This window comes from Penaeus monodon, chromosome 42 (assembly GCF_015228065.2).
Source record: "Penaeus monodon isolate SGIC_2016 chromosome 42, NSTDA_Pmon_1, whole genome shotgun sequence".
NCBI lineage: Eukaryota > Metazoa > Arthropoda > Malacostraca > Decapoda > Penaeidae > Penaeus > Penaeus monodon.
In genome coordinates, this window is record NC_051427.1 from 24,076,855 (window position 1) to 24,091,854 (window position 15,000).

General features: G+C 39.1%; 1 protein-coding gene across 1 annotated transcript in view; it reads right to left on the minus strand.

Annotated features, from left to right (window-relative positions):
* Positions 1 to 11,370, minus strand: part of LOC119599379 (exosome component 10-like) — a 14,752-nt gene extending 3,382 nt beyond the window's left edge. The window contains exons 1-12 of the mRNA XM_037949151.1: positions 11,196 to 11,370; positions 8,203 to 8,327; positions 7,384 to 7,495; positions 7,047 to 7,118; positions 6,400 to 6,593; positions 4,274 to 4,460; positions 3,727 to 3,870; positions 2,577 to 2,767; positions 2,043 to 2,199; positions 1,644 to 1,792; positions 657 to 819; positions 1 to 116 (exon numbers count right to left, since the gene is read on the minus strand). The exon at positions 1 to 116 is cut by the window's left edge and continues 112 nt beyond it. Of these exons, the coding sequence (XP_037805079.1) occupies positions 1 to 116; positions 657 to 819; positions 1,644 to 1,792; positions 2,043 to 2,199; positions 2,577 to 2,767; positions 3,727 to 3,870; positions 4,274 to 4,460; positions 6,400 to 6,593; positions 7,047 to 7,118; positions 7,384 to 7,495; positions 8,203 to 8,327; positions 11,196 to 11,264 (1,679 nt within the window). The 5' untranslated portion in view covers positions 11,265 to 11,370. The remainder of the gene's footprint in view (positions 117 to 656; positions 820 to 1,643; positions 1,793 to 2,042; positions 2,200 to 2,576; positions 2,768 to 3,726; positions 3,871 to 4,273; positions 4,461 to 6,399; positions 6,594 to 7,046; positions 7,119 to 7,383; positions 7,496 to 8,202; positions 8,328 to 11,195) is intronic.
* Between the last annotated feature and the right edge of the window lie 3,630 nt (positions 11,371 to 15,000).

Consider the following 15,000-nt stretch of genomic DNA (forward strand, 5'->3'; position numbering starts at 1 on the left):
GTCGGATTCTCTTCCACCGTGGAGAGGTCATGCTTGCTGATCACCAGACCCGTGTTCAGCTCCTCCATCTGTAGGTGGACTTGCGGAATCTGCTGCTCCACTGATTCCTCCAGGACCTGTGGAGAAAAGGGGGAGGGGGGAGATCAATGGAGAGCATGGTATCTATCTGTTATCCCATTTATGTTATTCTATTCATCTGTCTGTACTTGCCTGCCTATCTACAATATCAACAATGATAAACCTATCAACACTGGTCTGTCTAAACCTAGCTATCACTATCTTCCAGAACTCACTGATCCACCAAAACATACATTCCAAACACCCAACCAAGAATGTCACTCGTCCTCCAATCTCCCATTAACAAAGATCATTCAGCCTATGTCCCTCCCATAGAAATATGAGAAAATGTGCCCCACTCTATAATTCACCATCCAAGACCTATAAAACTCTAGCCAAACACACACACACACACACACACACACACACACACACACACACACACACACACACACACACACACACACACACACACACACACACACGCACACGCACACGCACACACACACACACACACACACAAACACACACACAAACAAATGTCACAGGAATAATCTTCTGTTCTTCCTCCTCCCTACAACCACTTGCCAGGGACTTACCGGCAGGAGCTTCTGTTCCCTTGCTGCTCTGATGATGGTGTGGATTGTGAGCAGCTCTGTCTTGACGAGGGGTGGAATGGGGTTGCAGCAGGCCAGCACTCCTTGCATCTCCTTGGGCAGCACCTCAGCAATCTGCAGCAACATATGCTTTGGCAAAACATAACTGCAGGAGAGGAAAAATCGTTAAATTATGGGGGAGGTTCACAAATATGTATATGTTGTGGTTTTCAGGGTTTATTGCTATTAGAAATTTACTAACTCCAAATGACACTACTGGTGTAAGTTCAAAAAAATTACAATATCACTTGCATTTATCTTAACATAATGGAAATGTGTACCGGATTGTGTCACTCTATGACAACTGTCAGGTTAATATTTTTTCTCGGTACATGCAGTGCTAGCCATAGAAACAGGAAACAGCAAAGACCAAGGGGTGCATACAAACTTGAGGTTTGTAGTGCAAGATAACACCTAATAAAAATACTGTGTGTTATGAGTCATCTGGTCTTTATGTACTTGTATAAAATTACTCGGGCCACAGAGAAGGGCTGAGGTCTTTTTTTTCTGATTATTATGTTCTCTTACAAGAATAAGCAAATGTTATAAATCATATAAGAAAAAATGGACAGGCGAGGCTAACACTGAGTAGAAACAGGAATATTTGATTTTGTACGTACATGACATGTCTGGCGGCATTGGGTTAATTTTGTTAAAGGAAACGATGTTCATTTATTTTTGCAATGCTCTTGCAAGTGTATCTTTCCTCACAAGCATGCTATATAAATGCGTTTCTGACATCTTTTGCAATAACTACAACACTCTATGTACATGTTCTTTTATCATTTTGAGCTAAAAAATTAAAAATCCTCTTTTCCCAACCCAAAAGTCTCATAAAAAAAAAAGGTACTCCCAAAACTAAACTAAATAAAAACAATACTAATAAATCCTTATGACTCAACGAAACAAATAAAAGCAAAACACACTTACTCTGGACTTTCATCTTGTTCCCGAGCAACATTGTCCCTCCAAAGGTACAGTTCTCTCAATGCGTACATCTGCTTCGTGTCATAAGTTTTGCGGCTTCGACGGTACAAATCCATGTGACTGTCTGGTCCTACGAACGGCTTCTCATAGCGCTGTATCATTAACGAGAGATGTAAGTAAGTGTGTAAATATGAGATATAAAGAAAACTTCAAAATCAAGTATCAACACCTACAAAAAAAAAAGTATTTCTATCTTTTCCCTACTAATAGATCTGCTTTTAAATATTGATAATTCACACAGATTTACACAATCACACAGGGCTAGCAAGAAACAAAAGAAAGGAATACATAGAGAATAAGTGAAAGATGAAAAGGGGCAGACCTAAATTAAAAATGACTCACTTTTAAACATATGTCTACTGATCTGCTGTAGACGGCTGTGATCAAGTTATTCAGCTGATTCCCTCGCTCGATCAACTCATTCCGCATGAGGTCATAAATGTAGAGAAGGGAGTGAGAATCTTGCCGAGCATATTCCAGAAAATCCTCAGGAAGGGGCCTTTAAAGAAGTAATAATATGTAAGAAAAAACAAATAAATAAATATGCCACACCCCATTTCTGTTCACCATAATTTCAAAATGTCTGTATTCAAAGAAATCATAAAAATGTCAGAGACCCCCAACCTTTTCTTAAAATGAAGTCAATTCTTTAAATGATACTAAGAAAAACAAAAAATCAATACCCAATAGGAAAAACTAGTGAAACAAACAAACACCGGAAAAAAAGACCTAAACCTTTATCTACTCCCTAAACAACGAGGCATCAGTCCCTTTATCCCACAAGACCTACCTTTATCTAAACCCACCCCCATGAACCCAAACCACTTACCCTACATTTCTGGTTCGGCACCTATAATTTACGAGCCTACACCGTACCTTATTCTCCAATCGGCTCGTTGGTACACCTTGTTTGCTTGAATGTCACAGAACTTGGAGAGCAATGCAGCCAGGGAACGGTGTGGGTATTCCAGGACTATGGCGGCCTGGTGCGTGTCGAACATGTTGACGACATAAACGCCGCAGTCCCTCTGGAGCCATAGGATGTCAAAGTCTGCACCGTGAAGCACCTGAGGAAGGAAGGGGAAGAGATGGCGTCATATCTGGAGCAGAAGGAAAATGAATAAAATGATACCTGAATAAAGAGGAAGACGATGTGGAAGAGGCCATATGGGAAAAAGGAAGAGAAAGAGGTGACAGCAATACCAGAAGAACAAGAAGAAGGAGGAGGAGGAGGAGGAGGAGGAGAAGGAAGAAACTGAGTCTTTATATGAAAAAAAAAAAAAGACAAAAAGATATATACATCTGTAAATAAGGAAGGGAGAAAGACCTGAAATGACCAGAAGCAGGTAAAAGAGACAATATCCTAAACTGGAGGAAAATGATGAGGAGGGCAAGGGTGATTATGTGTTTCACGGACAAAGAGAAATCCAAGTCAGGAGATACTTATGGATTGTAATTTTTTTAGAGAGGATATTCATGATACTTTAATTATTATTGTAAGAAAAATGTTTATGAGAGAGAGATGTAGAAGGAGAGACAAAAGAAGGGAAGGGGAGAGAGGAAAAAAAAGGGGGTTGGGATGAAGGGGGAAGATGAAAACCAAGATGATTATGATGTAGAAGAATGGAGGACAGAAAGAAGAATAGAAATAAAGATAGAAAATAGATGAGGAAGGTAAAAATTTGAAAAAAGTAAGAGAAAGGGACGACAGGCTGACAAGACAGAGGACAAATTAAAGAGAAGTAAATGATAGATAGAAAGAAAGAAAGGAAGAAAGAAAAAGTAAGAAAAATAAAGAAAAAGCAAGAGAAAGGGATGACAAGCTGACAAGACAAAAGAAAAAATCAAAGAGAGGAAAGAAAGACAGAAAGAAAGAGAGAAGTATATAAAAAAGAAAGAAAGAGAGGAAAAAAAAAATTAAAGAAAGAGGAAGAAATATACGAAAAGCAAAGAAAAAAGAACAAGAAGAAGAACAAGAAGAAGAATAAGAATAAGAAGAAGAACAAGAAGAAGAAGAAAATCCTACCTTAGTAATCTTGGGATTGGTGAACACCTCGTTCAGAACGGTGAGCTGGCCCCGGAGAGCCAAAGGGTCGATGAGGTAGTCCTTCGTCCTTGTTGACACCTGGATGAGACAGGTGAGTCCCTGGTACGACCTGAAGGCATGGTGCTGGAACACGATAGTCTCTTAAACAGTCATACCTTGAAAAGTGGTTCATGATAGCTAAAAGATATTCCATAAAATTATTTCAAAAGCCTTTATTCTACAGACTAGATTTTCTTGTATCTTTATAAAAAGTATCTTCCTTTATCCTGTTTTTACTACCTATGCATATAAGCAACTTCCTGTACATAAATACCACGACAAATCAACCACGTAATAAAATAAAAAAAACAGTGACATCTCCCTTTCAAAAGCTAAAAGATTAAAAAAAAAAAAATATATATATATATAAAAAATAAAAAAATAAAAAAAATAAAAAAAATAAAAAAACATAATACTAACAAAACCACCAACAGAATAATTCTCCTTCCTCTAAATCCAACGAAAACGTCAAGCTGGCCCAACCAACCTCCAAATCGACTGCGATCTCAGAGCACGTCCTCAGCTCGTCAACCAAGGCCTCCAGCTGCTGCACCTCTGTCACCATCCTGAGGGGAGTCTGGCCAAGGGGCCGGGGGCGTCGTGGCTTCACCGTCTCCAGCTGGGCAGGGTCTGGCATCCAGTGGTTGAGCTCGTACTCGTAGGGGTGGCTGTAGCTGAGGATTGAAAGACAAATAACAGAAATAATTAGAAGTAAATAAATAATAAATAAATATGTAAAAATAATAATAATAATAATAATAATAATTAGGAAGTAATTGACATGTATCACCCTAAATCAGATGTAGACCGTCTGTACGTCCCTAGAAGTAAAGGAGGTAGGGGGATGATGCAGTTGGAATTATCGTACAAAACAACAACAACTGGTCTCTTGCAATACTTAAATCTAACCAACAATTGGATGCTTCAATTAGTTAGAGTACATGAAAACTCTAAAAGGTTACACTCAGTAGTAAAGGAATCAAATAAATTTTCTCAGGAATTAGGTATTGAGAGCGAAAACATCTAACATATGTTGCCAACATTGGCTGCTAAACATAAAAAACAAAAAGCAAAGAAGGTCGGACAAGAAAAACTTGAATCTAGGTGGCATGAAAAGCCTCTCCACGGAGAGTTTGCAGCTCGAAGCAAACACACTGATGTAGATGAAACTGCGACCCATCGGTGGCTTAGAAGCTCTGGACTTAAAGGGGAAACAGAGGGTTTTATTCTTGCAGCCCAAGATCAAAGTTTGTTTACCAGAAACTATCAAGCTAACATCTTGCACAATTGCACTGACCCAAAGTGTAGGTTTTGTGAAGACATGGTTGAGACAATTGGTCACCTTGTATCTGGTTGCTCAATATTAACACCGAATGAGTACAAAAATTGACCCGACAGAGTGGGCAAGTACCTGCACTGGAAGATCTGCAAACTCTTTTCTATCAGAACACAGGATAAATGGTACAAACACCATCCAGAGCCAGTTACTGAAGGCAAAGATGCTACAATCTTGTGGAACTTTCCAATTCACACAGATCGTACTATATAAGCAAATTGTCCAGATATCGTCATCAAGGACAAAATAAACAACACTTGCCTGTTAATAGATATGATCATCCTTTCAGACAGAAACGTCCTAACAAAAGTGTTCGAGAAGATATCAAAGTATAAAGACCTGGAAATAGAGGTGGAAAAGATGTGGCATTTAAAAAACAAAACTTTGCCTGTTGTCATTGGAGCTCTTGGCCTTATAAAAAAAGGTACAGATAAGTTTCTTGAGCAAATACAGGAAATCCAAAATTAGAAGAAATCCAAAAAATAGTCTTAAACAGCACAGCACATGTTCTCAGAAGAGCATTATCAATCTGAAGTGTTCTTTGTGTGCGTGAATTGATTTGACTGGATGTTTTGATTTGTGGTTGTTCTGCATATTTTGCATGTTTTCGTTGATGTTCCATTGCCTCAAACTTCAATCACCCTAAGTCGCTGGTAGTGACTCAGTGTTTGATTTTAATTAGCAGATCTAAGAAAACTTTTGTATAAAATAATAATAATAATAATAATAATAAAAAAAAATAAATAAATAAAAAATAATGATGATGATGATAATAATAATAATAATAATAATAATAATAATAATAATTATAATAGTAATAATAATGAAAAAATATATATTAATAATGATAACAATAATAATAATAAAAAAAAAGAAAATAATAATGATAATAACAATAACAATAATCATCAACATCATATGAAGGGGAACTGAGATGATAGCGAAGTCATAAGAAAAGGAACTAGAATAATAACAACAATTAGATGACTAATTCCAATAGTAAGAGATGAAGACGCCTAAGAGGAATAATGAATACGAGAAAGAACTCAAATAAAGTAATGAGGGATTTATTTCCTGGAGACAAAAGCGAGTTGATTTTTTTTTTTTAGAAACTACTACCTATAAAAACAAAAATACAACTACAACCACAACAATACTAACAATAACTAATGCCCCCCCCCCCCAAAAAAAAAAAAAAAAATAAATAAATAAAAACAATACCACAACAACAACAACAAAAAACAAAACAACAACAACAGCAGCAGTCCTAGACTCACTATTCCTGAGCTCCGTCCACGCAAATAAGGATCGACAACGGCTTCATGGAGTTTGGTTTTTCAGTGATCATAGGAATAAAGGGTTCCTTCTTCGAGTTGTTCACTTTCTCCTTGAAGAACAACTGCGGCTTCTGGACGTTCCGCGAGGCCATGAGGACAACGTTCTTGCTGGGCGAACTGGCTGACGACGGAGCCTGTTGCGTCAAGAGGGGGAGTACGTAGTTAAGAGGGATGTAGTACGCTGCTCTTTGTTATATTGATTTTTTTCTTATATAAAAAAATATACATGTATATATGTACGTGTGTGTGTGTGTGTGTGTGTGTGTGTGTGTGTGTGTGTGTGTGTGTGTGTGTGTGTGTGTGTGTGTGTGTGTGTGTGTGTGTGTGTGTGTGTGTGTGTATGTGTATATATATATATATATATATATATATATATATATATATATATATATATATATATATATATATATATATATATATATATATATATATATAAATATATATATATATATATATATATATATATATATATATATATATATATATATATATATATAAAGATAATTTTTTTCTTATGTAAGTTGCACTCTCAGTCTCACTCATTCTTTCACTCTCTATTATTCTCTCCCTCTCTCATGGTTCCTTACTTGTACTCTTTTGACTGTCGGTTCAAAATCATTATCTTTCTTCAGCCCAGATGCCTCGTCAATGTCTGAATTCTGAAATGTAGGAAACAGAGTGATAATCTTGAATAAGCTACATACAAGTTTATATAAGTTTTTATCATCCTAATTGTTAACTTCATATAGGTATTTGCTGGTATGAATAAACTAATCAATGTAATCATATCAAATAGAGACAAATACGAATGCTATATCATGAATACACCTAAAAAGAAGAAAAAGAAAATGTAAATAAATAAAAATAAAAATAATAAAAAGCTTCAAAGACGGTAAACAAGCAGCAAATTTGCCCAATACATACGATTCTTTCGAGCAGAGCGTCGTTCCCTTCTCTCACCATGTCGAACTGGTCGAGCAATTTTGTGTGGCTCAGTTTCAGTTTGATGTCTTGGTGTTGGAAGATGTTGGTAATCCTGGAAACCGCAATATTGTAATTAGCAAGTAATTAAATATTCAACGGCTTATTATGACTTTGTATCTGTCTATTGTTATTGTTTTTGCTCTAGTAAAAGAAATAAAACATACGCACTGATAGATTATTCGATTATTTCTAGGGTAGTACACAAAAAATGACTTTTACATGTACAAAAAGTAAGTAAAAATAAATAAAAGTTAAGCAAAACCACAAAAAAAAAAAAAAAAAAAGGCAGACATAGACAAATAATAGAGAGCGCGGTATCTGCACCAATTCTGTCCCTCCCCAGACGATTCAAATGTGAGTGCTAGCATCGTTCGGGTTCAAAAGCTGGGGTAAAGAGAGGGAGAGAGGGAGAGAGGGGGAGAGGGGGAGGGATGGCCACCTGCCACATCATCCTGTGGCCTAGAGTGTATGTCCCCTTTACAGTTCATTTATAAAAGTAGATTATTGCATAAGAGTATAAGTTTTTGAATTACTTCCATTTCCCTGGTTAATCTATATCTATACCTATATCTATCTATCATATTAATAACAATCGATCAATCAATCAAACAGTAAATAAATAAATATATATCTCCATCAATTCAATCAATCCTTTAATAAATAAATAACTGAAAAACCCACTCAGTTAATCAATCAAAACATAAATCATGCCTCAATCAACTCAACAATCAATCTCTCTATCAAAAAGAAACCACCTACAGGTTTGTAATCCTTGTGTTGACCTCCTGTATGGTATTTCGGACCCCAACGAAGTCGCTGTAATGGTGCCATCCCTGGAGCTCCATGCTCAGCTTCTGGCATCCTCGGATGTGCGTCATTACCGTCTGGAAAAGAATGGGTTTCAGGGGTGATAATACACTTTCCTTAATTCTTAACCCCTACCATCTGGATGATGTGACTATCATGTCATGAACAAATTTGTCTTGAGAGGCGGGTGACATAAACATGCAGGGCCAGGGTGATACAAACTTGCCATCATGAGAATTTCGGCTGAAGGGTGATTAGACTCAGGGGGCATTTCAGAAGAGGCTACTGCATTATTTCCTTCAATAAATGAGTGTGGAATGTACCATCTGTAAGCCATGACTGGAAGAGTGCTGGTTCCAGGAAGGATGCTCTTTCCACACTCAGAATCCTATTCCTACCCATCGTGACCAGCAGCAAAGGTTGTACTACAGAAAACTGAATATGTACAAACGACACTGAGAACAAAATGTTACATATTGTTATTATCATTGTCCCAAGTTATGGACTACCTAGAGAGGGGATATGGAGCTGATGCCAGGAAAACAGTCTATTACCATCTGGATAAAGCAAATCAAATGACAAACACAGACACTGGAAAATGGCAAAAAAGCTAAAAACACTTATGCAGAAAATGAGCAACAATACTGCAAAGGGGGGCATGGAGTCTTGTCACCACACACAAGTGTTTGTTTGCACCTGGCCCACAAGCCACACAGCCCATCAAAGCGGCCACTCATGTAAGCCTAATGCCCATATTTTGAGCCATGTGTTTGGCCCAGAAATTATTTTCTATCCTGATTAGATATCTTTGTAAACTATCTATGCTTCTAGGTATTTATAATTGTTATTCTATGAAAAAAGGTAATCAGGCACACGATATCAAAGCAAACTTAGAAATGAGGACTGAATGAAGACCAAAGAAAAATTTGGGTAACTCTAACCAGTGCCAGTCATGCAGGTGTATTTAAAACATCTACCTAATGACTGCAGTAATTTTTCAGAACACTTTTGCAAAACTGATTGTAATGATTTTGTTATTGACGGATTCCTCTCTCAAATACATCAAAGTTATGGCTGGGAAACCCCCCATTAGTGACGATCTTAGTCCCAATAATGGGGTAGGGCATGAAAGATGCCAGGGAAATTGCAGGGTAAGCCATGAAAAACATATACAAAATCAGTCACAATAGCATCTAATGCAGGGGGCTGTGCTCCCTAAAATCCCCAACTTTGCAATGGAAGACAAAAAAGCCATGTATTTATGCCAGAGTAAAGTGTACGAACAACTTGCGGGGCCGCCCAATGCCCAGTCTGTCCCGATACTCTACCCTGCTGTACATACGTGGTGGATTCTTTTGTTGTCTAGCCCCTACTGGTTCATCATTTGAGAAATGCTAATCGCTTTGCTAATTTCTTTGTTCACATTTATAGATATCAAATGGAGATTTTAAAATAATGCAAAAGTAATACCATAGATGAAGAGTTTCTTATTTTCATTCATTCTTTTCATTACATGCAAAATATTCCTTATAATACATGGCTGTGGGAAACTGAAGCTATACCTTAATATCAGCTTAATATTAGTCACGACATACATGGACTAATCCAGGTACCTGTTGCAGATCTAAGCCATAATCTGGAGACACTTACTGAATGCAAAGCCTAAACATATTACTGATATCAAATCAAGACCCTTTGAGGAGATATAATTCCACACCACCTATAACTTCAAAACATATAATTACTTAAAACTTTAAAGGCCTTTTTTTGTAACATTTCCAAAACCCCTAACACTTTAATACGTTCTGATACATGTTTGCCTTTTATGCATATATTATTCGAACCTGTTGAAATATTTTTTTATTTTGTATCAAGTTGAAGGCAAGCATTTTGATATACTCAGGCCAGTCAATCAGAGCGTGACATGTTTCAGATATATTTCATGCAGTCTCAGATAGTGATTTATGTTTTCATAAAATATGAATTGCATAGTAAGTTTCTTTATAAAACTTTCTATTGCAAAGATGCATGAAATGTTTCTGTGCTTTTTTAGCAGTACATCAAATACATGTTCACTCTATATGGGTAAGATTTGAAGTCAATCATGACGGACGCTGGAACGAACATAGTAAGAATTTCCAACATGTCCAAATTATACAATGTGGTACTGACTTTAGTGAGATAAGTGTCTCCAAAACCATTCTGTACCTCTATTATATAACCTTACAGGCTCAAAAATATCAAAGAAAGTGTTGTATACCTTGATTTGTTGATATAATTCCATCAACAATTCAAGTAAATGTATATGATCATTGGAATTACCCAGTTGCCTGATTAGGATACTGAACTCACTTGCTGTGAATATGACGGGATGCAAAAGCTTATGTAATTTCCACTTTTCATATGAAGAACAATGCATGTAATAAGAAAAAATATTTTGACAGAATCTGAGAAATACATTTAAACTTTCCACAGCCTTGTGAAGGGGAGAGTGGTGTGTATAAACAATAGAAGTTGCAGAGTAGTCTTTTTTCCATTTTATTTGAAGCTTCCACAATGTCTTGCTTGTAATTTAAAATCATACCAGCATATCATGTACTTTAATGGTTTTCTATTGGCTTTCTTTAGTACAAACTTCGACGGTATCCTGTTCTGTAGCGACCGTGAAATAACTTGAAACAAATTATCAAAATGTTAGGGTTTTGAGATGCTACAAAAAAGAACTTACATCAACAGTTTCAGACATTCGACAAACATTAAAAAAAAACACACACACAGAATATATACATTCAATAAAAAAAAACAATATAAAAAAACCTACAAACAAACATACAATGCCTTATATACAAAAACCACACAACCCTTCCCTTGAACGCAAAGTCCTCAACAACACCTCCCCAACGCAGCCAAAGAAAACAAAAACAATATCACACAACCCCACACACCTTAACATATTCATCTAAGCTTCTATTCCTTAAAAAAGCTTCTTGGTCTGACTCGTCTGCCTCCTTCATCTTCAACACGTGTGCCTCGCGAGCGACTCCACAAGGCAATGTTTGTTTACTTAGTTCCCCCGGCGGCCGCTAGGTGGCAGGGCTGGCATTCGCATGTGCGTTGAATGCGCGTTCGAGGTCGCGTGGCTGTGTGTGTGTGTGTGTGTGTGTGTGTGTGTGTGTGTGTGTGTGTGTGTGTGTGTGTGTGTGTGTGTGTGTGTGTGTGTGTGTGTGTGTGTGTGTGTGTGTGTGTGTGTGTGTGTGTGTGTGTGTGTGTGTGTGTGTGTGTGTGTGTGTGTGTGTGTGTGTGTACGCATATATGTAGACAAATACACTCTCACACATACACTTATACACGCACACACACACACATACACAAACACAGACACACAGACATGGACACACACACACACACACACACACACACACACACACACACACACACACACACACACACACACACTCACACACAAACAAACATGACACACACACACACACACACATAGCACACCACACACACACACACACACACACACACCACACACACACACACACACACACACACACACACACACACACACACACACAAACACACACACACACACACCACACAACACACCACACACACACACAACACCACCACCACACACACACACACCACCACACACACACACACACAAAACAACCACACACACACACACCACACACACACACACACACCCACAACACACACACACACACACACACAAAACCACAAAACACACACACACACAACACCAACACTAACACACCACCACACGCAACACACAAACAACACACACACACACACACACACACTATAATCCCACAGACCACACACCACACACACACACACCACACACCAACACACACACAACCACACACACACACACACACACCATGCACACACACGCAACACAACACACACACCCACGCCCCACACACACACACACCACACACAACACAAACACACACACACAACATATATATATATATATATATATATATATATATATATATATATATATATATATATATATATATATAACACACACACACTCATTATATATATCGTAGGGGAAGTCACCGCCGTGGCACAAACCGCGATAGATTAGGAAAGGCATCCAATCAGGCAAGGGTGGCACTGCCATATATAACCTCTCAGTAATGAATTGAGAGAAGCCTATGTCCCGCAGTGGAATGAATGGCTGTTGAAAAAAATACATATATACATATATCATCATCATGAAAAGAAATGATACCTAGGTTGCTCTGCCGTGGCATCCCATACAAATTTCCCCCAAAAGAAATAGTCCTACGCCTTTCTGATTAATTGAATCATGCTCATTTTTGTCAGTTCTTTAATATCATCTAAGTATCGAGACTGGGGTCCTACCTCTCTTTCTTTTACCATCGACCATATCCATCATAAGATCTTCATACAAACTATCATGTCTTAACACATAACCAACATACTTCAATTTACGTCTGTCGGTGGTGTTTAATCTTCTCTCATGGACGTAACATCTGCATTTTATCTAACACCTACAGCTAATGCGAAGTAAACGTCACACAATTCGAAAAATTCCATTCTTTTTCTATCATTTTCTTCATTACCCAACACTGATCCGTAACTGGCAATAGTAAACACCATTGAGTGAAGAACTCTTTTTTCGTTTTTAATGACAGATTTGTCTTTCCAGGTGTTTGTTAAGGAGGCAACAGCTTGCAATGATAATTCTCCTTCTGGCAACTCCTGTGACGCCGCTGGTGCCAAACCGTATAGGTCTTTGCCGTTCCTTTGGATCAGTGAAGTGAGGAAGTATGCTCCATGGGCAACAGCTAAGTCCTCACACTCTTTCCCCCAGGCACTGCCTCTACCTACAGCGCAAGTGCACACACAGATCGCCGCATGCGAGTGCGTGTGCACCGCGCGCGTGTGTGAGCAGAGGTGTTTATTTGCATAATTCTAGTCAAATGGAACCTAGATACGATAGTGGACGGACACCTTGCCGCGGTGACGAAGCTCGCGAGGGTCGATGATGTTGTTGGCTGCACCGAGTACGTTCAACGATGTCGGGGAGGGAACGACTGAGGCTCCAGACGAAGCACCATCCAAACCCCGCCAACTCGCACTGGGCCAGCGCGGAGGAGTAGGGCCCAAACTCCCCAAACATGAAACCAAGACAATTGGGGAAGGCCTACGTCCAACAACGGACCCTCAATGGCTGATGAATATATAGAATGGGTAGAGACAATAATGCCATAGTTGACATCGACTGATGGTGGCTTTATATAAATTTTCAGTTCATCATAGTGAATTTATCGACCGGGAGCTCGTCGTCATTTTTGAAACGTTTTCCAAATTAGGATATCCTCGTTTTCATATAATATAGGCACATTCATCCATGAAAAGGAATTTTTATACCCATTTCGGTATCCAGGCATTTAAAAGCAGAATCAGGTGAAAAACGATATAATGAGATTGAAAATTAAAGAACCTATTGAAGCATTTCTAATTTTACTTCCTCTTGCGTCTATCCACTTTGGAACTTTTGTATATTCCTATTTTCTAAGGAAGGAACATGACGGCATTTTGTAGCGCAAAGAGGACCTTTAGATGGCAGCTGATAAATTTGATCACCTGGTACTAAAGGGGCTGAAATCCGTCATTCCTACTGCACTGCCCTCGACGCAGATCGACGCCGAATGCGAGACTTTCGAGGAGTCCTTATTGGAGAAGGTGTTGACGTTGTGGTCAAATTATCGGCGGGTGTAGCAGGAGAAGCTGTGCGAAATGAAAATGGGCGCAGCGCTCAAGATCCTCGAGGAGCGGAAGGCTTCACTCGCGTGGTGGATCACCTTCGGTCTTGTCTTCGTCGTCGCCGTCGTCCCTGCTGCTGTGCTGGGTACGTACTTCTGGACGAAGTCTCTCCGTACTCGGGCTGGCGAACCGGAGGTTTCTCAGGCTGGCGAACCGGAGGTTTCTCAGGCTGGCGAACCGGAGGTTTCTCAGGCTGGGGAACCGGAGGTTTCTCAGGCTGGCGAACCGGAGGTTTCTCAGGCTGGTGGGCCGGAGGTTTCTCAGACTGACGAACCTGTTGTTTCTGAGGAAACATAATCGGAAAAACAGGCAGGTCGAGGTACCTAGGGCATCAGCAAGTTGCTCTCCTACTTCATTGCAGGATTCAGGACTGTCTACTAGTATTTCCAAAGAAGGGGCACTCTGTAACAAGAGGAACCGGATAGCCATAAGAACCCTTCTGTCGTAGAGGCCGTCGCGGATGGTGAACCGGTTACTAGTACCCAGGCCTGATGACGACACGAATCCTCTGATCGGAAAATATAACTACTTGGACGAGTGAATCGCCTACTCAGCCATCCGATCTGTCAGGACGAAGCAGCTGACCGCAGACAGTGGATAAATAAGGCATAGATTGGTGGAGCTGGCCATTCTGGCTTTGCAAATTCTCTACTTCTGGCGGAAGCAGGGGCAGACTAAGACTAACCTACACCACAAAAGACAGGAAGATGTGGAAGTCCATGATCGCCAACGTCCTTGTGGGACAGGGCACTTGATAAGAATATTTATGTAATATATATATGATTTTTTTTTCTTTTTTTTTTTTAACGATAGGTTCATGTTTGAGCCGCCGTGGTCACAGCATGATACTTAATTGTAGTTTTCATGTTGTGATGCTCTTGGAGTGAGTACGTGGTAGGGTCCCCAGTTCCTTTC